The sequence below is a fragment of the Pseudopipra pipra genome, chromosome 3 (assembly GCF_036250125.1).
Source record: "Pseudopipra pipra isolate bDixPip1 chromosome 3, bDixPip1.hap1, whole genome shotgun sequence".
NCBI classification, from domain to species: Eukaryota; Metazoa; Chordata; class Aves; order Passeriformes; family Pipridae; genus Pseudopipra; species Pseudopipra pipra.
The window spans coordinates 25,062,100-25,088,707 of NC_087551.1; the positions used below are offsets into that span (position 1 = coordinate 25,062,100).

Sequence of the window (26,608 nt, forward strand, 5' to 3'; positions counted from 1 at the left end):
TTGTGTACTCAGCATTAAGGCTCTGGAAGATTTGGGCTGCCCAAATACCAGTTGGCGTTTCCAGAATTTCAAGTAGTTTCCCAAATATATTGAAGTAAGCTGTTCATTGTCTGCTGCACTGAAAACATCTCTGAACATCTGCAATATTTATTTCAGTAATTGTCTGTGGATTCAGAACCTTCATGGTTTTTGCACAGAGCTACATAAAATATATTTCCCAAATCTTTGTTCGTGAAGCCTAGCCATGACATAAAATATAAGATTATAAATAATTCTACATAGTGTCTTGTCTTCTTCCTGTGACTATGTACTTCATCTCATGTACTGGAATGAAGCAAACGTGAGCAGTTTGATAAAACACAAGGTGGATTTGCAATTAGAATCTATTTATAATGTGTACCTCCTATAAAGCTTGTTAGGAAATGCAGATCTGCATGTGTGAAACCTATACAAAGAAAAGAGTACATTTAGGTAGGTATTTGTGGGAAGTAATTCCATGTGAGAGAATTCTCAATCTACACAATCATCATATGAGTGCAGTTTTGTATAGAACAGAATACCTGTATACTGGGGATACTGGAAAATCTATATGGGGATTTCTTATGTGCTCTTGGAAGACAGATAAACCCAGTCACTGAATAACTTAAAAAAAAAAAAAGGTATATTTTCAGTAGTTTTGGAATTGTTTACTGAAACCTAATGCCTTGTAAATTTTTGCCTTAAGTTGATTGACTTCACTATCTAAACATGAACATCTTCATAGTAACACTTTATGTTTGGGACAAACATGGAATCTCTGCTTGTGTATTCAGAGTACCTTTAAAGGTGTGAGTTCATAGTAGTAGCATGAAATTTAAGGCAGTTACTGCACTGCTAGTTTTCATGTACTTTGCAGAAAGTTACAATTTTTGAGACCTTTGGGGTTTGCAATACTTGGTTACAACTGGCCACTTTGTTCAAAAGTTTACCATGATGGAGTTGCTTTGTTTGGTTGGTTGTTTTTTTGTTTGTTTCTTCTCCAAGTCATGATAACCCCTGTGTTCAGTTTTACTTATTAGGCAGTATATGAATCACAATTATGCAAGTAAGACATGACAAAAGTCAGTAGTGCCAGCTTTGAATCCTTATCTCTGTATTACCCCATTTAGAGACAAAGGAGCTTGTAAAAAACAATAAAGAATTGATGTAAATTACTTTTAATAGCTAGAGCTGCATTTCATTTAGTACTCATGTTTTCATCTGTGTTTCATTTGCCTAGCTGGCTTTTCATTTGCTTTGTAAGCAAAAAATGCAATCAAAATGGTGTTAAAACTTACGTTGACTTTAAAAAAAAAAAGAATAACCATAAGATCACTTGCATGAATGAGAACATGTCCTGCCTTTAAATATCCTTCATTATAAGTATTGATAAAAAATGGAGAGTATGGGCTAAAATGAAAAAAGAAATTTGTGTCAAAAATGCAAGACAGAAAGTGGTTGGTGTGTCCTAATTCTATTGGTAATAGTAAAAAAATTAAACTGAGTTTTATTCTTTAAAATTCTCAGATGCAGATCGACATTGTGAACTTACTGGAAATCCTCTGAAGATTAAAAGCACCAGAAAACCCCTGTCATGTATCATTGGGTATTTAGGTGCGTATCTGCCTCCAGAGAATAACAAACCAAACCAACATTCAGTGTGTACTGATGCTTTATAATCCTATGTGCGTAGAAAGGGGGATTTACGCTTTGAGTAACAAGAAAAAGCTCTGAAGTTAATAAATTAATAATAACGATGGTCCACTATCAGTTGCACAACTGCATGATTGAACTTGCAGGGTGTAGGCAGAAGTTCTGCTGATACTGGTTTAAAGTGTCAGAGTGAAATCTGATCTAATTTTGCATGTGAAAAATAGTCTGGTGGTCTAAATGAAAAAAATAACTGCTCAGAGGGGAGATATTTAATATGCTCAGTGCTACTCTAGTGTGCCCCTTGAATCCAATTGCAGTGCTGTATATTTAAAAGAAGGGCACCTCAGCCACACCAAGACAGCAATCTTGTAATCTGATGACCTAAATTTAAAAGGTGCAATGAGATCTGTACTGAGATCACAGCCAAGAGGTCAATGAACCCTTGAGTTAATGAGGAGAGGAAAAATTCAAGTAATAGTGATTCCTTGCTAAAACAAGTGAAAATCATACTCTTTTCAAGGAACTGTCGCTGACTATTAAATATTTACACAGTCATATAAGAATTGTGATAACTCAGAGGCTGTTAATACTCAAATGAGTATAGAAATCAAACTGTTGATCAGAGAAGCAGTGAATAATTCTGCTGTTAATTCCATTCTGCAGAAATGAAGCTGAATATAGAGTTCAGTCTAGATGTTTTGCTCAAAATTAAATCAACAAGAGTTTTTTTGTACTAGAACAAAGTAAACAGTCTCTTGCCTTACTGAAACAGAAATTAGCTATTTATGTAGTTACAGCTGCTCTTCTAGAACATCAATTTTATCAAAATCCTAACTTCAGAAAACTGTATAATGAAGCATTAATGCCACTCTCAGTGAATTTTGATCCCTCCTGCCCTAGAGTTTAAGAAAAAAGCCAGTGATAATTTCCTACAGGCATCCTGGCTGTATATCTTACCTGTGCTGAAAGGACTGCTTTGGTTGACTTGGGGGAGCTGTGGTTGTAAGGGGGGCAGCTGGACAGGAGATAGCTCATCCAGTTGACCTGTCTGTGCAGCCAAAAGAAGAAATGGTAACATGGGTAAACTTAGAGGACCCTGCATGTTTTTAATGCCTTGTGATTTAGTCACTGAGGGAGCATAATGCTGTAGGCTTAATGGGAGTAAATGGACGAACAATGTCAGACAGCATTTTGCGCACTTAGGTGAATGTGTGATAGGAGATTAACAGTGCTAAAATATACCAGGTATCTGTAGAGTCTGCTTAGCATTTGACTGTGTGGGAAGTGAAGGTATCCCACTACAGTTGAAGGCAAATAACGTGTTGCAGGGATATGAAGCGTACCCAGTGCAGTTGAATACATCCTGAATACATACTATACTGAATTAACTCTATAAGAATGACTAGAAAATGGCTTTTTTTCTTGCCATTTAGCTTGGTGGATTTTTTTAATTTTTTTTGTTTTGTTTTGTTTTGTTTCATTTGTTTTGTGGTTTTGGGGTTTTTTTGGTCTTTTTTGGGTTTTTTTGGGGGGGTTATTTTTGCTGGTTTTTTGTGTGTGTGTTTTTTTTAGTTTGTGACTTTTTTGGTTTATTTGGGATTTTTGCATGTTTCAGCAAACAAGTAGTGCTTGAATTATTTTTCCCATAAAAATTAGTATTAAATATCATGTCATAGCTTATACAGGAGGCATTTGTTTTCTTTTTAGAATTCCTCCCATGCCATTCCCACAGGCATTTATTGGCATACAGCTAACTGTGTGACTCAGGGCATTACTGTTTTCAACCTTTCTGGTAATGCAGAGAGGATTTCAGTGCCCTGCACATCCTGGGTTATCACTTACTTTATCCCTGTTCTGCTTCTTGGCTGCCAGTTCCACAGGTGAGGCAGGTTGAGCCTTAAAATTAGGCCCTGCCAGCCACAGAACTAGGGCTAATCCTCTCTAATCCCTTCAGTCATCACTGTGCTTACCAAAACAAAGCCCCTAAGGTGAACCCCTGGCTAATTAAATGTCTTTTGTTACCTCCTAGTTATGAGGAAACCAAGCTAAGGTTTCCAGCTGGGATACATGTTCAGGAGATGAGAAGAGATAAGAGAAAGGTGCAGATGCTTAAGCACTTCGGGAATCCAGGATGCTTATTTAAGTGACTCACTAGGAGACTTCACCTTCTCTTTGTTTGCTTTGAGTTTTTTATTTTTTTTAGGCAACTGACAGGAGTGGAAATGGGAGAGCTTTTTAGTGTTGTTATAGTTATCCACTTGTTTGAGTCTGCAGTCTGGTAATCTGATCCTCTTAATTGATTTCCTAATATGTTGTTGAAACATTGCTTCTTACTCCTGTCTTATTTTTATTTAAGAATGTGGCCAACTGATTATTTGTTATGTAGGTAAAGGGATAATTTGGGTAATTTGGATGCTATAGTCATTTCTCTTGAGTTAGCAAAAGGTGCAGGTAGCTAGAAGATTTTCAGAGAATTACTAGGCAAGAGAACGAGGATAAGAGCAGCAGGAATTAAAAGACTGATAATTACAATTATTCCATAATGCAATTATACAATGGGATAATATAATTCAGGTGAAACCACCGAAATGCCTCATTACCCCTCTCAGGTGTGATGAAACATCTGGTTAGAAAGTGTTGATCCAAGGCATGAAAATATTTGAAGTAAGTCTGTATGTAGAGGAGGAGCGAGTGTGAGGTGTAAAGACCCCAAAGGAAGGATTCAAGTCTATTGGGAAGTGTCCTGGTTGTTTAATTAAGCTCCTTTTTGGAATTTAAGTGTAGAGCTTGTTCTTGCTGCCTTCCTCTACTGCAGAAAGAGAAGAGACAGCCTTTGTGGTAAACTAATGGAGGATTAGTGACTGCTGAACTAAGAAAAGTAGAAGGAAGGAAATGCATCCTGACTCAACTGTTTGCTCATCTTGAAAATATAAAAATGCAACTCCTATATGCTGCAGATGGAAGGAGCTTGAGTTCTCATATGTTGACACAGCTGCTTGGGACTATTGTGGCTGCTGCTGGAACTCTTTCACAAATGAAATTATATTTTAATGGTGTTAGCCCTGAAAATTTACCATTTCCTTCAGAAAATTGGAAAAGATTGCCAAATGAACATTTTAGAATCCAAATTCCAGCCGTCTACAGCAAATGGCACAAGTGTTTCTATTTCAGTTTAAAGTTTTGCCTTAACCATCAGTAATGTTCATAACATTAAGCACGCCTCAGTTCCCATTTTAGTAAAAAAGCAAAATACAAGATGCTTGTTCCCTACAGCAAGAAAAATGGGACATGTTAGAAATCTGCTGAGTGCTTGGCATTCCTAAACTTTTTTTTATGAAAAGCGGATGAATACTGCAGTGAATGTCAGTAAGAAGCTTTCATCTAATTAAGTGGTGAGAAATTTGGTGACACTAAATTAGCCTTTAGCTGCATGCCCAAATCTACTGCTCTGGAGAGATTACCTGTACCCTCTCTCTCTACTTGCCTGTGTTTTACCTTGCTCTATGTTTCTTATCTGACCCTCTTGAAGTTTCTTGTATGAGGGTGTTCATGCTTTGAGAGTGTGCTGGCAAACTCCAACCAAACCAATGGTGAACAGTTAAACAAAGTGATGTGAAAATTTTCCGATGTGAAAATTGTTGGTGTTGTCTCCTCTTGGCATGCTGTTCCCGGTACAGCCTGACCAAGTCATTGTGGCCATCCTATTCCTTTCCACTCCTTTGGATACTGATGAAACTGTTGGGCCTTCCCACCTTTATGTATCTACCTTTTTAAAAAGTTATCACGACTTCTTGTGGCTCACCCCCAGCCTCCCCTGCATCCCTGTGGGATGGGCAGGCTAAGTATCTGCCAGCTGCCCATGAGGGCTCACCATGACAGTGAGAGCATGAGGCAGGGCAGGCAAGTGCTTAGATGTCGGGCTTCCTTCAGAAATGCCAAGGAGGAAAAACATGCTATTGCAATGGACTTTGATTTTATGCAGTGGTTTCTCTTCCTTTGCAATGATAGCTGTGAATGGCAGAGGCTGGAGAGCCTTCTTGGATATCTGGCCTCACTGTAGATATTGCTTATTCCCAGCTTCTGTGCTTTTTGTATACAGAAAAGCAGAAAGAAGCACTCTTCAAGAGTTGTAAACCTGGGCTGCATGTGAGAAAGTACTCTCCTGATCTGTGTTCCAGCCCCTCTGCCCTCACCTTCTCAGCCCAGAGGTGAGACAGAGGTGTCTTCTGCTGCGTAGGGACATTGAGTGGCTGGTGTAATTGGGCTGTGAGTGCCTCATAAGCTGCGCAGTGCTGGCAGCTGGTGCCCTGTGGCTGTGTCAGAAGGACAGGACCTGCCCTCAGGCATCTGACTTGACACACAAATATGGGTCTGCCCAAGGTTGTGCGCAGTGGTGGCATTTTGAACCCAAATGTGTGATGGGAATAAGTTAGTTGGTTCAGCAAATTCCTGATGAAGAACAAGCAGACTCGACTGAGGCTTCCTTTTGCCACTTTTGTCTGGCAGATAACTGAGAAATTTCCATACAGCTGTATCAGCTCTTGGCAAACACAGCAGCTGTCACCCTGAAGCGTGCTGGCCAGATGCACTTTGCTGCCTGTTACCCTCTTTATTCTTCTTTCTCCTGCTGTATGAAACACATTAGAATGTTTGAAGCTCCCCAGTAATGAGCATATTGGAATGTTCCCATTCCAGTTTTGGGGTAGTTTGAGCTGCAGAGCCCTACAGTGGCTGGCCTCCTGGTTCTCCTGCACCTTGTGACTCCTATGTGGGAAGATTCCTTAAAGCTTCTTATTGTGAGAGAAAATACTGAATAGCTTGAAGTGGTTTCACTATAGTAAAATGCTTTTATTTCCTTGCTAAAAAAATCTGTATGCGTGTAGCTTCAATACAAACCTCAAAAGGGTAAAAAAACATGTTTATTATCTCTTCAACCTCTCAAATCCTTATACATCTACACTATAGTATTGAACTTGGGTAATTTAAAGTGATATAGATTTTTCTTACTTGGAGGACCTGCGGGTATGAAGACTTATATTTGAAATGTTGTTCAAGCTCCTGTAAACACATGAGTGCAGAAGAAAATTTCTTTCACTGAAAATCAAAAGTAAATTTAATATATGAAATAGACTGGTTTTCTTTATTTTAAAATCAAGTACATATAATTTCTCTCTCTCTTTTTTTTTCTCAGAGATACATCCTGCTGTGAAACCAAATGTAATCAGGTCAACACCAAGCCTTCAAAGTCCAAGTGCAAAACGATTACTTGCACCTTCCAATCACTCTTCATTAAGTATTTTGGGAAAAAGAAACTACAGCCATCATAATGGTCTTGATGGTATGTGAAGGAATATAAAAGAAATACTCTTTAAGTCTCCGAATTGCAAAACTTTCTGTGAACCTGAGATGACATTAAATAAAAGGGGTACAGAGTTAAAAAATGTAAGATATGGATAGCATGTTTATCACATCGATGCAATGAATGGTGGTGCTTATTCATTGATCAAGGATATATTAATGCCCTCTCTTACAAAAACTCCGTTTACCGTTTTTCTTACTAATCTTGATTAAAAAAAAAAAGACAAGAAAAGAATAAAACAAATTTGATGAAGGCAGAGATGCAGTATGTTTTATTTTGATGACTCAGCCATTTCCCTTGGCATCGTGTTCAGTGCTTGACAACCCTTTCAGTGAAGAAATTTTCCCTAATATCCAAACTAAATCTTCCCTGACATAACTTGAGGCCATTTCCTCTTGTCCTGTTGCTTGTTATCTGGAACAAGAGACCGACCTCCATCTTGCTACAACCTGCACATTTCTTCTCCAGAGAAGACTGTAGCAATAAGATCAAGGTAAACATTATTATGATTAAGTCCCTCCTTACGTCCCTGTAAGGGGGCATGCTTCGAAGTCTGTAAAATTTTTTTTCTACTTAGTTCTCTTCAAAGTAAAGAGTGTATAAAACCAGTCATTAGCCACACTGATTAGTTCGTATCAAACCATCAGCTAACTGTGTTAAGGCAATTTGCACAAAATAACATCTAATTTGAAAAATCAGTATTGAGAACTGTAAGTCATTGCTTTAGGAGGTAACTATTTCTGGCTTACCTATTTTCCATGAAAACAACATACCGGAAAGCATATATCCTAAATAACTGAAATCTGTGTTATTTTAGTGCAAAAAAGACTATTTTAGTACTTGAAAATGGTTATTTTGGTTCTTATCCTTACCCATTTCTTTACTTAAAGATGGTGAAGTGTAAATAAAATGCAACGAAAAAGTAACAAACCGGTAGTAATGGTACTCAGCAGCACAGGTCCTCTGTTCCTTTTGACTTAAAAGTTTTTACCTTTAGTATTTACCATTTACCTACTCCTCTGGTTCTTGGTAAATATAAAATATATATTTTTGGTTGTAATTTATCCAACTTCTCTTCAGAACACAGCAAACAATCAGTGACCAGATCAACTTGGGAAATGGTGGTTTCTGTGTAATTTCCCTGACCACAGCGTACTATTTGTGCACTGAAAGGTTTTGCCACCCCCCCGAGTTTTTGTGTTACTCTAAATATACTAAAAAGCTGTTTTGGTTCCAAAATGCTATTGATTGGTTCAGGATTTGTTGCATTGTATCAACTAACAGTATCCAGAAAGCCTGCTATGGAGATGATGACAGATTCTGTCTTTCAGTGCATGCTTTGATGAAATGAACTAACAAAAAGGAGCACAGGAGACTTACATTGTCTCATTTCTCACTATTTTCATAATGCTATTGACATAATAATGTCTGCATGTTCAAGTTTACTTTTTTCCCATCAGTATTAGAAATTTGTTGTAAGAAAGCCATATAGATATGTTTACTTAAGATATACAGTAATTTACAGCATTCAAGTAAATGTTGTTTGGGGTTGTGCAAATATATATTTAGACTAGCATAATTTAAGTCAGTCTTACTGCCTAGGTGAGTAACATATTTTGACAGAATTTGTTATTAAGCAAATTAATAATTATTGGTTTAGAATATAGCAGTGCATTATGGAAATGGCACTTCTTTATGCCTCTATGGAGAATTGGGGGAAGACTGAGAAACATCATTAATATTTAGTTAAATGCTTTTAAGAATAATAAACAAGAATATTATTAGCATTTCTTATAGGAATCTTATGTTGGCTTGAGTTTTGCTTTTAGCCAATGCAGCACAAGATTCTGTGGTGAGGAGTCAGGAATTTCTGGCTACTATTGCTCCATCTTTATCAGGAATGATGAGGGAGCTCATTTATCTCCTCACAAATGGGGGTGTTGTGCCCTGATATCTTGCTATTGAGTGTCAGTCGTGAGAGATGTAGTTGTATGCATGAACCCTTGTGTAAGTCATGGACATAAATGAAATTGCTCTGCTTAAGCACTGTGTATGCATGTGTATGTATGTAGCTAGACAGAACATTTTGTAGGTTTCTGTGTCCCTTATTGTAGGAGGAAGATTTTTGCTGGATGGTATTAAAAAAGTGTTTTTCATTTTGTTTTCAAACAGCATCAAATCCAGTATTCTGTACGATGTAGTGAAAAATTCCATAAAGTGTGGGGGGTTTTTTTGGTTTGTTTTTTTTTTTCTGTTCTGATAAAAACAAGTCAGGGTACTTCGGGAAATTTTTGTATAATAAGCTGATGCTTTTAACTACTCTGAGGTGCAGTATGTCAATTGCTGCTGAAATTAAAGCCAGCATAAGATATTTAAGTGGTTCTCTGCAGTGAAGACAACCTTTTTCAAATGGGAAAATTCCATCTTCAGAAAATCACGATGCTGCAGAATGTTACGTGTATCCAGTTTTATGACTGGAGTTGATTATGGGAAGATTTAGGTGTGACTGTAAAGTGCTTTGCAGATATTTTGAATCTGATCTTTAAATTACAGTGTCTGAAATTATTCTGAGCAATTACTTTCACCCACAAGCTGCTTAACTGTGAGCAGCCGTACGTCCAAGTAGTCAAGTTTCACGTCAGCCTATTGTTTTGGCAGGGTGAGTAATGATAATTTTGCTTATAGTATTTGGAAACATCAAGTAGAGATATTTTACACGAGAATAATCTCTATCATCTGGCACACATTTCCTTACCTTTACATGCATCAGAACCAGAATATCCACAGGATGTCCAAGATATCAACGTCACTAATGAGGTACAGAAATCAACCTGTGCCTGTTGATGCCAATTGCGTGATTTGTGGGCAGAAATAAGAGAACTGACTGTTCATTGCTGAAGAGACTTGAATCAACAGCCCTGATCCTCCTCTCTTCCCTGTCCGGACCTTTATTACTGTATTTCAGGCTGAGATGTCCTGGTGCCTTCAAGAGGATTCTTTCAACAGTCAAATTTCTGTTCCTGCATATACTGAAGTGTGCAGCAGATACGTGAAGTATCTAGGAATGAGGCAACAATTTTGGGATCTGTTTTTCTAGGATCCCACATATATCTGACCCAGAAAGATGAGGTGATTGGCGATTGTCAAAGGGAGAAAGACCTCAAAAAAATGTACCTTCTCTGTTAGATGCTTTTTTGGTCAATCCTTCTGTCTCTGCTTATGACTGATAGTATTGGCTATTCAGGAGATAAGCAAGGAAGAAAGGCTTATTCTTCAATCCTATTTTGCCATGGGGAATTTGAGACTCTCCTTTGACAAACAAATAACTTATCAGCCTAACTGACAAGCAGGGAGACTAGAGCCTTTCTTGCCCCAAATTTTCTTGGAACAGAAAAACCAATTCTAATATGTGCTTCATCGTGTGTTCACGTAAACCTACATGAAAAGACATTACAGGGAAGGAGTTTTCACTGTAGGATGGATTTTTTTTCAGCATTGTGTCGTTTTGTCTCAAAGATGTCTGATTGTTTTTGTCACAATACTACTTTTCAATAGAGGTGGAGATGTTTGGCTGTGGTGACAGGCTATAAGCACAGATGGCATACCAAGAAACATCTAGCACTTTATTACTTTAAGTTTTCTTTTACACATTAATAAACTATATACCAAAATTGTTATAAACCTCATTTAACATACCATCAATTTCCAACTGAAAGAGAAGAAATAAGTAGTGATAAGCAAGATACTTTTGCCATTTTTTCCATGCTGAAACACAAAGTATGATTAAAGATGAATTTTGTATACTCAGTCTTCCCAAAAGTGAGAAACAAAGGTTGTATATTATTCCACAGTCAATTTTCCCTCTGAAGTTTACTTAGGACACCTGCATTCTAGCTTTGGTCCTTGATATAGCCAGAAAATGTTTTGAAATATTTAGCTACAGATCTCTTAGTCAAATGCGTGCACTGATATTAATGGAAATGCAAGCATGGAAAATAGATCTCAGGAAAAGTTGATGTTGTGTTACTCTCATTTATTGGAGATGCAGAGGACTATGAAAAGGGTGTTTGTGACTCTTAGTTATTTCCCCAAATATATTATTATTATGCTTCTATGAAAATGTTAAGAGCCTTGTCCTGCCTTTCTCTACAAAGTCATTAAAACCATCTCTGACCCTCAAGAGATGGACCTAGCAACCTTTTTACTTTTAATTTTTGCAACTTGCAAAGGAGTAGCCAATTTCTGTCTATTTTCACTGTCCAGTTAGAAGCAATAATTTTAAATATTTATTAGAAAACTAAAATGCTCTAAAGCTTGCATTACTGTGGTCAGAATATTCACTTGCTTTTTCTGAGGTACAAATGATGAAACTGAGGGTGATGAACTAGTGGCAACTTACAGAGCCCAAGTACTGTGCCTGGAAAATGATACAGGCCTTAATTAACCCAGGGTGTTACTGTTGACATTGTCAATCATTTATAGAACTAAGCTACTGCATCTCATGTTTGCATGTCTCAAGTAATATTTTTCCCCTTATTTAAATTTTTTGTATTATGAAACAATGAGTTGATGATTCCCCACTTCAGTCTTTGTTCCTCCAACCCCAGTAATGCAAATGGTATTGTGACTTAGCACAGAAAATAATCACCTAGGAGGAACATATTTTTGTCCAAAAAAATAAAAGAAAAATGTCTTTTCCCCCTAGACTTTCTTAAAATTGAGAAAATTATTTATTGTCTTACAATGATAAATGTGTGGTGATCATTTGCCTGCATTGAATTCAGTTCAGTTATCTCCCAAGTATTTGAGATTCTTTGATTACAAATAAAAGGACAGTCTTCCATTCTGAAGTGTCTGAAGACTGCCCCAACTGCAGAATATTTTTCAGTGGGAGAAGATAAGCAGTGAAGTGCTTGGGAGGAGCAAAACCATTTCTGCAAACCCATGTTTCCTTGAATTTCCTTTGGAAAAAACTGTTCCTAAGCATTGGCATAGCACTGTATTGTGGATTTTTTAAATATATAGAGAGATTGGGGTTTTTTTTGCCAAAGTCGAAATATAATTTCCATTCAACTGAAATGCTCAGCTTTACTGTATCTTGAGAAATGGGAGTTATTTCCCAGGGTGCAAGTACACTAGGAATTGCATAAGGTATTATTGTTATTTTATTTTTTTTTACATTGATTTCCTTTCTTTCAAAAATGTGTCTTTTGTTGTGTAAGGCTTCTTTGCCTAGAGCTGATGCACAAAAAAAAAAAAAAAAAGGCACAAAACTAGAATCACATTCAGGCTTTAATGCACTAGTTTGAGTGTGCCATAGATCATTTCCTTTTTGTTGTACGAAGGAAATGAATGCTTATGAAAAGATTAGAGTGTTGTATTCCTGAATTCACCAGTGCAACATGTGCTTCTGATAACACTGATGACAGCAGGGATTAGAAAGAGCAAGGTGTGTGGGATGGCAGATGGAGGAAAGGGCACTTCATGGTGAACTGCCCCATTTCTGCTGTTGAATCGGTGTTTCCTTTTTAAATATACAGGTAAAGTGTAGACATGAAACTGCAGTAACACTGGCTTCTCTAATTGGCAGAATAAATCAGCCTTTACAACAGCAAGTGGCAACAACACTATAATTAAGTTAGCATTTAAAACACAATGCAGATAGCCAGAACTTCATTCCTGGAATCACTACTTTCCCCTAGTATTATTTTAAAGAATTACAGTTGCAGAAAGAGAATCCTGTTTGTTGGGTAACAGGATTAGCAGCATATTACCTCATGAATTACATGTTCTGGATTCAAGATCTGGAGTTCATACTCAAAGAGCTTCTGCACATGATTACTGTCAAGTAGCTTGATTATTTTTTGTAAGCCGTGATTGCAGAGCAATAGTTCTTAACAATTTTAGTACATAATGCAATAGGGGAGGCACCTTCAGAAAGTGCTTAGGCAGTGGAACTGGAAAGTTCCTGTGTCTGGGGAAAAGGCTTTGTGGTAATTTTGTATGTTTTTTCTTTTATTCATCTGTATATTGTTTCTCCAGTGTTTAAAATTTCTCTCTTGGCAGAATAAGGGTCTTTCTCAAACTCAATATTATTATAACGTATATATATATGTATTTATTTTTAATAATGCTTTTGAAGTAAAAATACCACTTAATCCATTGCTACAAACTGGTAGGGAAAAAATATTTGTGTTTGTTTACTTAAAACATTCATAACCCAAATGGAGAAGGAATAACGAATCAGTCTTCCTTCCTCAGCTTATTTTCCAAGGTGATCCATCCTGGATGAAAAGAACCTTTAAAGTCTTATGCACCATGACAAGCTGAGATGTTACTAGGATTAAACAGCTCTGCTATTGCCAGTCTGCCTTTATTTTCCATGTGTAAAATTACATTATCTTCAAGCATATTTATTCTGGAAGGTTTAGAAATAGGACACCTTTTACCAATTAGTATATTTGATGACCCCATTAATATAAAAGAGAAAGAAATTATCAGAAAACTAAGTTTTCTATCAGCAGAAATAAAGAACAGCACATATACAAATAACACATGAACAGCTGGAAAAGGACTGGAGTGACATTAAGGATGTGGGTTCTGTCCTGGCTTGAAGAACTGTTAAGGGAATAAAAAATAACACATTACTGGGGAATACTATGTACACTTGAAATAATTCTGTAGCTGACACTATCCTTTAGCAGTGCACTTTTTCTGATTTAGCCTTAAATGGTCTCACAGTGGGAAATTTTATGGTCTCATAGTGCCTGTAAACAGGGAGAAACACTTGATTGATCAGAGTGGTTGGTAAAGCACGTTTTAATGTGAAGAAATTTCTTCTACAACTTACTCATTTCTATTTGAGTTCAAATAAATGTGTTGTAGAAAGAGCACAGAAGCATCCTAAGGAGTTTCAGCTGTTGGTGCATCAGTTTCTCCACCATAATACACTTACAAACATCTTGTCAGCACTGAAGTTGCATTTACTGTAAACCACTCACATCACATCACCAAAAGCTTTTCTTAGTGATGATGATGTCTGACCATTTCTGTTTAAAGTGGAGCAATCCGCTTCACTGGCAATAAGGTGAGAATCATTCTGTATCCTGGAGTTCCCTTTCTACTGAAGTAGTGCAAGTACAGATCACTACTTTGCACAAAATCATTTGCTGTAAGAACTCATTTATAAACCAGGTGTCCACTGGTGCCAGTTTCACTGAAATTCAAACCCGATTATTTAAATTCCCTAAGGCATTCTGAAACTTGGCAGGTAAAACTGAAAATCCAAAGTTTTGTTTTCTGTTCTGTTGGACACCAAGATATTTGTGGTTTTTAAATAAGCTCTGATGCCCTTAAGCTTCATTGGTGTTTGCATTGGGGTGCAGACTTTTTGTAAAGGTTTCAAATGCTGCGTGACTGCCTTTTTAAGCAAGGGCTTTCTTTCTTAGTTGCCTTAATTAAAAGTTTTCCACAGAACTGGCTGGTGTGTGTTCATGCATAATGTTTTGCAGAACCCTGCCAAGTCAGGGTGTAATTATTTTCTGGAAGAAATCAGTATCTCCTCAATTCTAAAATCTGAATGTTTGTGTATCAGAGTATATAGGAGTTTAATTTGAGTAACAATGGCACCTTAATTAGTAGTCTCTGCTAGACCCTAGAATCTTTTTACTATGTCTACTTATTAAATAGTTCTTTCCCTACCTTTTGATTTATGGATATACTCAGGTCTTTGATGTTTGGCAACTTAGATGATATTTCAGTATCTACAGCAAGAAAAATATAAGCAAAAAACAGAATGATTTTTATTTTATGATATAACACAGGGATATTTACAAATAGAACAGATCTTTCTTCACTCCTGGGTTTTATTAATAGGTTATCAGTATGGTAATATCCTGAAGTTAACAGCGGCTGGCATTGAATTATCAGTGTCCGTTAGGTTTTCTTCAAATATACACTGTTTAACAGCTTTCAGGTACATTCAGCTGTTCCTCAGTTCATTTTAGGAAGATACTCTCACTCAGTTGTCTGTGGAACTGAGAGGGTATCTGAGTATTTTGGGAGAATCATGGCTAAGCATAGTTTTTATAGATTTGGCATAGAAAGCTATGCCAAAAGTATGGCACCTCTGGGTAAGAGGGAAGGTTTTATTATTTGTATCTGAATATAAAAAGTGTGAATCTTTGTTTGTTCACTGTGATCATTTTGGGGGTGACTGAAAGTGCTGTCTAATGTATTTCTTCTATATTTCAAGAGAGAAGCAGCCTCTTTTTGTTTAACCTGATAATTCTGCCTAAGCTGAGGATTCCTTGGGAAATGCAGTTGTGCTTTTGGAGATAGATTGGTTGGGGTCTTTTTCTGGGTATTTAGGCTTATAAATGGAAGGAGTCTTAAGGGTTTTTCAGGTGGTTATAGCTCCATGAATGCAGTCTCTGGTTTTTCTCAGGAGCAGTCAGGCCCTGAAATATTATTTTACCGGTGTGTCAAAAAATAAGTAAAGTTGTCATAACAAAAATAACTTTATTGTGAAGATAAAAACTTAACAGATTATAGAGTTCTTCACTCTACTGAGATCTTCTCTTACTTTATAAGAATGCCAAATATGTTCAGGTATCAGGAAACAATAGACTTGGTTTTTGTACCAGTTTTAAAATTGTCTGGAAGACTGGTGACCTAAATGTATTTTTACATACAATAATTTTTTGTGTGAAAAAAGAGAGGAACAGAGGAATTCACAACTAAAATATTGCTGGCTTTAGGTAGGTATTCACATTACAGCACCTTTATCAATGTAATATTAGTGATATCTTTTTTTAAATTGATTGAGGAGGAAGACTTGTACAAATGTAAACATAAACTAGATACAGAAATTTCTGATGAATATTGGAGTTTCTAAATAGTTTGAGACTATTAAATTGGGCTTATCTTTGTTTCTATCAGTGATTGAATGATATCTTCAGACTGGTTAAGATGACTCCTCAAAACAAAAGAGAAATATCAGTTTGAGAGTTTAATTACCATTTTTTTTTCCAGAAAAAGATGTGCAGCTGTTCTTTCTCATGTTCTTTTAATCTCTTTAATACTATTTTTAACAATAACAAAATCCCTGGAGAATTCTTTGTCTAAGTGATGCCAGTTGGAACCCCTCTAAGACTGCCAATTTGAAACCAAGGCAAGAATAACAAACCCATTGTAATTATTGTATATTTATCTCACTTGCAGGACTGAGACTTTGCTGATTCAATTCATGCAGAATTGTGTACATTTTATGCAGAACTGAACATAATGTTGATAACTATCTTATCCTTAAGAACTCTGTCTGCTAGAGCCAATAAGATGTCTTACCCAAATTTTTGAGTGAGTCTGTGAGACTGCTAGTAGCATCATCTTGCATCTTATAGATCAGCAGTGAATTTTCTTGCAGGTTTTTAAACTGTTTATGAGGATGTTTCGTTGCTGAAGTTGCACTGCTTTGAAAAAGAACAATGTCTGTAATATGTAAACTGTAGTATTTTAAAGCCAAAGAGAGATTTCTGTTCTTGGGGAAAGAAAAAAGCAGAAGTAATTTGAGTTAAACAACAGGGTAAAATCTGTTACTTATTTGTCTAGTAGTGATTCCTCTGCAATTTATATAAATATAACCGTGAGTTTGCTTGACTGACTCTAGATTTATCATATAGGAGAGAATAGTTAGCATGTTTGGATGTTACATCTCTCAGTATACTTGTTAGTTTCAAACTGAGCATCCGTCTCAGAATTCTCATAAAAATGGTTGTCTAGTTTTATAAAACCTTTTCAAATGGGAACAGTAATGGAATTATGTTGATACTGTCTGTATTTCTTTCTGCGGAGCTAATCCTCCATGTTAAATGATGCCATATGTTAAAAGCAAAATGAAAAAAAATGCTTCTTGAAACATGAATTATGAATTAGTTCCATTTTTATATTTTCTTGCAGAAGAGGATAATTAAGCAAAGAGAATGAGTGCAGTTAACAGCATATTATAGTATGCCATATATATTCAGGACCAATGATGATTCTCATGCTCATTTCATGACAAATCTTTCCAGTCTCTTCATTTTTGATGCTTTCATTGTTGTAGCTGAACAGTAGCATCTTAGCCCTCAGGGTGAGCATGAGAAAAAGGGCTTTTATGGATAAAGACAATACTCTAATATGCTGTGGTTCTTTTGTTTTCCAGAATCATCCAGCCATACAACAAGAACAATAATGGTAAGTATAGAGGAGATTAGAGGTATTGATCTGTCTATAGTTGTGATTTTTTCTTTCAAAATGAAGTGGATGTAGTAGTGTCCCAAGACTTTGGCATGTTTTTGTTTAAAGTCCAATATCACTATAGAGATAAAATGAGTCTGTCTTTATTTCACAAGAAATCTTGGGGAAAAAAAGGAGAGTTTGAATAGCTTTAGAGGTACCACTGCTGACAGCTTGAGTAGGTAAAAAATCCAGTTACAATTCTGTAATTTTTGATCATGTCAAATTAATGGTGATAAAATCTCTTGCATTCTGTGTGTATCACATGTGTCAGAGCACATCTAAAGTTCAAAACAATAGGTGAGTAATTTCTTGCATCACAGTCCTGGGAGGCCAGTTTCTGACTTTACCTTGACTTTAATAGTTCAGGTTCCAGAAATAGAGAAATGTTTAAGCAGACAGACACACCTTCAGAAATGAGATTAGAAAGTTTTATGTATAAAAATGTTGTGCACTTAGTGTCTATCTTGGGTTTTTATAGGATGAGAAATGTTATCAGTCTCTTTCTGTTTCAAACTCCTAAATAAAAGTTAGGTAAGGACTGGACAAAAATTCACATAAAGAAAACCTTTCTCTGGGAATGATTGATGCCTGTCTTGTGGGTGTTTGGGGAGAGGGCTATCTGGTTTTGGAAAAAGACCAGTTTTTGAGAAAAATTTTGAAATTTTAAAATAAACCCCAACAAGACATGATGTGAGCTTGTTTGTTTTCATTCCTACAGTTTTTAGGGCATCACCTCAAGTTTATTTACCTCTTCTGTATGTACAACATTTGTGGGACATGTAAATTCCCACACGGATTATTTGATTCTACAGGGGACAAAGGGTTAATATAGTTAATTGCCTTTATCATCAATAGTTATTAATAATCCAGTACAAATGGATTATAAATAGGTAATGACTAGAGATCACAACATTTCAAAGTAGTAGAGATGTCTGAAAACAGTGATGTTTCTGTTTTTTACTGGATATGTTGTAGTCCTTGTTTGTTGTGAATTTGTTTTAAATAGACCCATTTCAAAATAACATGCTTAGTTATTCAAGTGTATTCCTCTGCTATAAAATTTTGGAAGGGGTTGAAAAATATTTCAAGCTTTTTTCAATTCTTCATTGGTGTTGGGAAAAGAGTAGGACATTAATGCTGAAGCTGGTGAAGCCTTTACTCTTCATTCCTCACACCAAAACATGTCCAAACTTTTAAAGAGATTAGCAAAATGTTTCTAAATAGCTTGAGTTCTCGAGGTTCCTGTGTTGTGAACCTCTCCAGACCTCTCTGCTGACAACTCAGACCACTCAGACTAATGTTCTGCAGTCAGTGTGCAGTAATTTTCCATTGCACTTAAATAAATAAATAAATGTACAAATAAAAATAAATATTCTGTGTAGTGTAGCCATATATCCACTCTTCTTTGCAATTAAAGCAAATTTAATTGAATGAGTAAAGGAAAATTTCTTACTGCCCAATGAGTAGGTAGAAATTATGAATAAAGATGAAAATATGCTATTCCTTGCATTTAGAAACAGTATGAGATTATATATTTGATATGAATGTCCTCCTATTTTTTGTTTTAGTTTCTTTTTCGTAAAAATTAAAAAAGAGAAAATTTTTTTAAGCATCCGTATCTTTGTAGCTGTCTTTGGAATGATGTCCAAACTTTGTTGGATTTGTAGCTGCCACTACATCACATATCAGGTGTATAGTGATTCTATCCAGCCAATTCCTTGGTTGCCCTGACACAGAAAAGCCTTATGCCTATTGCACCTTGTATTGAAAAACCTGGATTTACAGTTAAGCAACTGATTGAATTAGTAACTCTGTGCTGCTGCTTCCGGAAGATTTGACAGGGAGAGAGACATTGTTATGTAGCTTCTTCATGAAAGGATCTATTGCCTTCCTTGAACATTGGAGATGTCTCAGTTGCCCACTGTGGAATGAATCTGTATGCAGATGGGAAATCCGTGCCCCTGCCAGGTGAGTTTTGATGAGCAGCATTTGCAAGCAGCAGAAAAATATTTTAGCAGGGGACAGATGAAGCTGTATAACAGTCTTAAACTCCTCCTTGTTGAGAAATCTTGAAAAGATTTCCTTTGATCTCTGAGGATGCTTTCAATCTGCAGCATGGAGACCCTCTATTTGGCAGATGAAACTCTTCCCGGAGATAATCCTGTGCTGACTCAAATATTTGTGTTCTTTTCTGGATGTAATTTTCCTGAATCAGACCTCCCTTTGTCTTGCGAAGGTTTTCTTTCAAACGCGCTCAAAGCTAGTTTTTTCTCATGATATCTTTTGAGCATGGGACAGTTTTGTCCTGGAGGTACAAGAGATCTCAGTGAACATACCCAGATTGAGATGAAGAACCTGGGAGAAGGGAGTCACCCTGCAGGGTAGAAAGTTTGTCCAACATGCAGCTCGCAAGCTCTGGGTAAAGCTCCTGCTGCTGTGGTGCTGCTCTGTGATGTGCCTCGGTGTGTGGACCCTTAATACCAGTGGCTGTGTTGCAAACTCACAGCACAGCTTATTAGTGATGTACGTGGTGTTTGCAGTCAAAATCAAACCACCAGCGGCTGATTGCACACGGTGGAGTTACAATGAAATTACTGAAGCTTTCTGCATGCAGGGTTTTGAATGAGTAGGGCTTCTGTGGTAGGACAGGTGATATTCCTGAGGCTTTCATAATCTTTCTAGCGTAACTGTGTTCTAGAGGGAGAAAATTTGAAATCATCATTATAATAATAAAAAAAAGCATTTAATGAGTACTTTGTATGAAAGTTCATTTTGATCTTGGTGTTGATATTAGTATGACAGTGGCCTTGAATGTTTATTTTTATACACACTGGTGAATGTACTTTTTGAGAGGAACTAATTAACTGATTGCCTGGTCAAGAACTTCAATTGTTTTGATTAACTTGAAATTAAAGATTATGTGCTCCCTAACACCAACTGGAGAACAACAATCTTATTTTCTTTTATCCTTACATGAAATGTAATTAATTTTTTCAAAGCTTGAAAGGGCCAGGGGAGAAAGGAAATAAAAGAGAAAATTTTAACCAATTTACTGCAACAGAAATGAGATTATATTGTAACTCTTGCATAATTTTCTCTAATGCTCTCCCTTGCCTGGAATGAGTATTAGGGGCTAATAAAAGCAGAAAAACCAGAAGTTCAGAACTAGTAACAACATCTGTCTCTGCCAGGGCAAAAAGTATTATGAAAAACCATATCCTTTTTCCATCAGGCTTCACTGTTCTTCAGAGTTTATGCCATAGAAAATACAGTTTTTATACCTTGTACATTTCCTGAATGTTTTTTGACTGCATGTCTTGTCTTTAGTAAAGAAAACATTCGGTGGCATATTAGGAAGGAGCCTGAGAAAAGATATGAACTTAAACCCATTGATAACTTGAACCCATTTCTGACTGGAGAAGCACAACAAACAAAAATACCATCTGAGCCCTTGAATGTTCCTCTGTAATATATATCATTAGCAATTGTCAGATATAAGTATTTAGTGGGAAATCTTATGTCTGGCAGCATTTTCCATGCATGAATTCTTACTCTTTTTTTTGAGCACTACCCACTTTGTACACTAAGAGATCAACGTGAATTTCCAATTTCATCCCACCTATGTATTTTATCCTGAATTTATTCTAAATAACATCATAATTACTTCTAGTAGCATGCTCTTTAGTTCTTCATTCCCACCAAAATCAATGCAAAAAAAATGTGACAACCAAACTGCATTTTAGACCCTGAATGAAAAAAAACAGAAAAAAAAAGGTAAATATTTATAGGGACTACAAAGATAGATTTATAACCCTATGTGCAAGAACAACTAATTTCACCATAACCCTTGTTTGTTTCTAAGAAGAAGGAAAATAGCTTAGCTCTAAGAAAGATTTATATGTGACTCACTCAAATTCAATGTCTTGTTTCTCCTCTTCTTGTTTGGTTTTATTGCATCAGATTAAAGGAATCACAAAGGAAATGGCTCTTGCTGTAGCATAATGAACTTGCAGTACATAATGAACTTGTGGTAGCATAATGAGCACTGGAATTTTTTGTTGAATACATGAAATTTCTCCTACTGAAGGGAGCAAATGATGTGGATCGCAGTGCGGTGAAATTTGTGTCATAATGTGAATATAATGCATTGCATATGAGTGTAAGAATTGTTCAGAAGAAATAAGGCCCTTGTTTTTCTTTTTTTTGGCTGTTATGTTTTTATGACATGATTTCAGGGATCAGTTTTGTGTCCTGTTCTGCTGGTCTTTGTGGGTGCAACCAGTCCCTTCCTTACTCAGTGGCTGTGCTAGTGGTTCCCTAGTTAGAGGGTACTCCCATGAATGTGCAGCACTGTGTGAATTGTAGGAATATTGCAAAAATACTATCAGTGATGTGGAATACTGGTAGTAATTCACTAAGAAAATAGTACTTCTTCCTAAGAGAACATGATGTTGAATATAAGCAAGATAAAGTACACAAATTTTCACCTTTGTATAATGTCTTCTATCATATATGTTTTAATCAAAGTTAATTATTCCTGTTGGTAGTCAATTATGTGGTAAACACGATTCAGATTTCCAAGATTAATATATTTGTCATGCTGTATTCATGGTATATTCATCCAAAACATTAGCTCTCCTCATGTATCATAAAGCAGATTCTCTTGTTAGATCTGAGTACTTGCTCTTGTTGCACAATTACTCCAGGTAAAGGTTTAAGAGAAAATTAATGCATTTTTATTGTTATCTGTTATAAAATGAATGCAGATGTATTGCAGTAGCTCTATTAGGTAGCAACTGGTGATTAAACTTAAAAACCATGGCAGTGGCATGGTGGTATAAAACTCTAATTTTCTGCTTCTGTTTAGATTAGCAGCAGGTCCAAAGCACTTGTCTTATTTAGTGACTTTTATTTAAAAAGAAAGGCAGAGTAAGGATCTGTGAAGTGAGAAGTATGGATTTTTTGAAATTAGTTCAATGCCATACTTGGATGACAAAGTCTCGTATCTCATTGCTTGGGATGCTAGTTTTTTGCTCTGAAAATATTAATTCTCTCCTAAAATCAACGGGTTTCTGTTTCTGAACTGCTCAGTTCATAGTATTGATTCATACCATTGATTCAATATCTCTTTGTATAAAATGGCATTAGAGTTAGTTAATTTACTTTATAAAGACCTTTAAAACCTGTGGATAAAATACGTTGATGTTTGTTGTTTGTTATCTGAAACTAAGGTACTGGTTGGGGAAGATGAGGTTGTTTTTGAGATGTGTGTAGGCTGCCCTTTACTGCAGAATTATTTAATAGAATTATGCTTATTCTCAAGCAAATACCTTTCCCTTTTATTATGATTTCAGCATGCTGCTCCCCATATCCATATGACCAATGGTAAGGCCTTGCAAGCCAGTGCAAGTGCCATTAAGACAAGTACCATTCCAGTGATCAAGAGACAGAGGCAAAATTGGCTTGATGCTTCAGAAGATGGTTTCTTTATAGCTACAGAAGAGACCAGGTAAGAAAAATGAAATCTTAGCAGGGCATGAGGCTTCACAGCATATGTGTTACTGATCCACTATTTGAATAACAGTTTTTGACATTATTCTTTGAGGTTGTGTTACAGCAAAGAGCAGTGTTATGTCAAAGCTTATGCCAAACTTAGCATCTTCTATTTACTAATATTATCAGTATTTCGTTAATAAGACTTAGAGCTACTTCTCTGTGGCAAAGATTAGAACCTTTTAATTATCATTAATTGTCGTTCATATACAGTGAGGTTTAAGACACTTCCGATTGTTCAGTAAAATATAAATGCATCCGCAGTGTAGGTTATACTCTAAAATTTTCAGAACTTGAAAAATAGCACACAGGGGAGAAATATACAGCCAATAGCATCTTTTCCAGACTAGAAATTGATTTCCTTTAAAAACAACTATGATGATAATCTTCTTCAGCTTTTCATTTACAGATTAATTGGTAAAATTTAATGAGCTTTTGCTTTTCCCGGTAGAGCTTGATATCACAGAAGAATCACTAGTTTTCTGGAGGTTCCTCTTTATTTTTCTTTCCCTGTTAAGATCTGGCCATTCCCTAATTTAATTCAGACTAAGATAAGAAGTTATAGTCTGTTTTTGTAAGCTGTGCTTGCTGGGCCTGTTATTTAAAAACCTTTAATATCTTGCTTAAGCAAGGGGATTATTGCAGTGAGTAACATCAGACTGCTTCTCACTTTTGTGATTATTTCACAAGCCTAGAAAAGCTGATAGTTGAAGAAAAATGTAAATAATAAAAGAGGGAAGAGAAAGAACATATGCAGATATAGAGCTAACGAAGGAAAACATACACATTTAATCCCATTAATGATAGATTCATCTAGGAAAGTTAACATACTAGCACATGACAATTTGATGGTTATTTCAAGATCAATTAAATATGTCACTTCATTTTGCTCTAGTATGAGGAATGCAACAATTCAGAGAGAGTGGTAGGAGGCTGATGAACTCTTAGGCTTCTGATTCCAGCCCAGATTGATGGCATTCACTATTTTGAGAGTTGTTTGATGCAAAGAGCTTAGTAGTATCAGACTAATCCCTAGTGATTATATCCTGAGACTGGTAACCTTTTCAAGTTTTAGAATTTTCAATTTAATTTTTTCCCAATTATTATAGAGAAGTACCTGTGAAAGGGTGAGATGAGTCTTACAGTGACAGCGACTCCCCAGTGATCTTGGAGGCAGCCCAAACAACTTACCTAGACTAGATATTTAAATTCAAGGTGGTCAAGGTATGGTGAGATGAGGCCTGCCTTTGCAAATCCCTCAACCATGATAGCTCTGCTTGTTCTCATCCCAGGAAATCCCCCTCCCTGGCTGTAGATACCATATCTAGGCCAGGGAGCAAGGCAGAACTAGCACTGTGTAAACAAGGGACTTAGTCCTCAGGGCTCTGCATCTGTGGCTCTTCTCCAAATAATGAAAAGCTTAAAGAGTAACATTGGAAGTCTCCTGGTATGGGGAACATAGGACAGTTAAATCTCACTGATACTCCTCAAACAAGGAGTTTCCTGAACTTGTACTGCTGCATCACTCTGGCAGGTGCTGTTGCAACACAGGAAGGAATGCTCAGGGACTGGCATGGGTTGAACCCTGCCAGTACAGCTGTTTCTGGTCCGATAGGAGCTGACCTCATAGTTTCATGCCAGTACATATGATGCCACCTTCCTGCTGTGAAAACAACACACCAAGTGTTAGTGCCTCTCTCACATAAATCTTCAATGCTATAACTAATTGGAGACAGCAACTTCTTATCCTTTGGAACTCAGTTTCACATGAGATCTGTTCCTTCTCTCTCACAGGGTTTTTCCTTTTTTTTTTTTTTTCTTTTCCTGTCCCCATCCTGTCCCCCTTGATTCCTTCCCTATCTCAGGTGTGTTTTCTTCTTTCTAAGTTTTTCCTTTGGTTCCTTTCACCTTTACTCCAAGATTATTTAAAAGAGACGATGAAGCTTGTTCTTGTCTGAGCTCAAGGTTGTCTCCAGCCTTTAAAGCTCCAAGTGGAAAGCACTGCCTGGTTCAGCTGCTAGGAATGTACTAATGTCCAAGATGACAATTGAATGCTCTGCTCTTTGGAGGAAGGTGGAGGAATACACTAGTCCCTGACAGCCAACCTGTCCTCTAATAGATCACTTAGCTCAGCACCTCCATGATGGGTTGAATGCAATATAATTGCAATGGGAAGAGATGTCTAGAAGGAGATGTTTGAAAAAGCAGCACACAATTTACCCGGTCCTGACATAGAAAGAAAAAAAAGTAAAAAATAAAAATCTGTTGCCAGGTTGCAGCCATTAGGTTCTGAACACTCAGCTCAGACATAATCACTCCATGTAAGGTAACAACTCATTCTTTAGGACACTTGTTTCGTGCCCAGTCTGTTTTATCATATGAATTTGTTCATTAAAAATACATATAAGAGAGACATGTGTTAATTATAGCAAGAGGAAAAAATATTTTTTATTATAATTGAAGCCTGCAAAAGGGAAAATAATTTTTAGTTTGCAACAGACTGTTGATATTATCTGAGGAAAAAAAGAATAATATTATTGCTCCTAAACTAAATGAGGTACCAGTCTATTTCAAGTTAATCAAACCAAAGATGCACACGATCATTCTAAACATTATTATTCATCAATAGATTAGATAAATATATGTATTTATGACTAAAGATCCATTTTAGAAGATATTTTTAAAGAAATTATCATCCTTTTCCTCTCTGAATTTAAGCAGCAGTCTTATTTCTATAAAGTTAACTCTTGTGTATCTAATTGCTCACAGATTCAAGATATTTGTAGCAATGGGATGAGTAGGGAGCTAAATATTCAGAGCAGTGAAAATACTTATGTAAACTTTCCAAGGTAACCCTTGGAATTACCCTACAATTTTAGGGCAGTGCCCTTCACTCTGCACTTAGTCCACAGTTCAACAGTGCCTGCAGGTATACTTAAAATTTAGTATGAACATATGTATCATTGAAATACAAAGAGTGGAGTTTACATCTGAAGTTTAACATATTTTTAGGTGCTAATCTGGCCTTCAGAGTAGAACAGGAATGTATTTTATATAAGTTGTAATGTGCATCCTCATACATTTCACCTTTTTTTTTTTTAAAGTTTTAGCTGTTTGAATGCAGTTTCCTCCCCTTTTGTTTTTCAGTATCTGCACATCTGGGAAAAAATGGCAGCATAATTCTCATTTGTATTTCCCTCTTTCTCAGCCCAGTTGCCTCTGCAAAGCCAGGCACTGTGCACATTAGCACAGTGCCTAGCCCCAGTTATTACAGTCCAGGGCTAGTCTGGGGAACAGACAGAGTTTTTCCATCTGCCTACGTGTTAGTGGCATGAAGGAATCATCCTTATGAATTTTTCTATATGTATGTGCTGATCTCCTTCCTGAATACCCATCACCATGCTCAGTGAATTTTGCCAATAAAATATAGAGGTCCCCAGTTTTCCTATTTCATCTCTAGTGACAAGCTGTACTCTCCATTCAAAAACCTTCCTGATGACTTTGTGCATCCAGCTCACATGGGATTTCCACGCCTCTGTTCAGTCGCAGGCTCACAGCAGGGATTAATCTAGGCAGAAAACTAAGGTGGCAGCTCTAGAACTCTTACCTTTTGACATTACATCATAATTTTATGTTGATCTTTGCTGGATGTAACATTTTTGTGTTTTTTTTTCTTTATTTGTACTATTTTTGAATGAAAAAGGAATTCTCATTTCGTACTGTGAAATAACTTGCTCAAGATCTTAA

The 26,608-nt window shown here is 36.5% G+C and overlaps 1 protein-coding gene across 3 annotated transcripts in view; it reads left to right on the top strand.

Moving 5' to 3' along the window:
* Positions 1-26,608, top strand: part of MTA3 (metastasis associated 1 family member 3) — a 134,156-nt gene that overhangs the window by 89,792 nt on the left and 17,756 nt on the right. For all 3 annotated transcript variants that reach the window (XM_064648350.1, XM_064648351.1, XM_064648352.1), the window contains exons 15-18: positions 1,546-1,632; positions 6,863-7,009; positions 17,232-17,263; positions 22,663-22,817. In XM_064648350.1, coding sequence (XP_064504420.1) covers positions 1,546-1,632; positions 6,863-7,009; positions 17,232-17,263; positions 22,663-22,817 — 421 coding nt within the window. The remainder of the gene's footprint in view (positions 1-1,545; positions 1,633-6,862; positions 7,010-17,231; positions 17,264-22,662; positions 22,818-26,608) is intronic.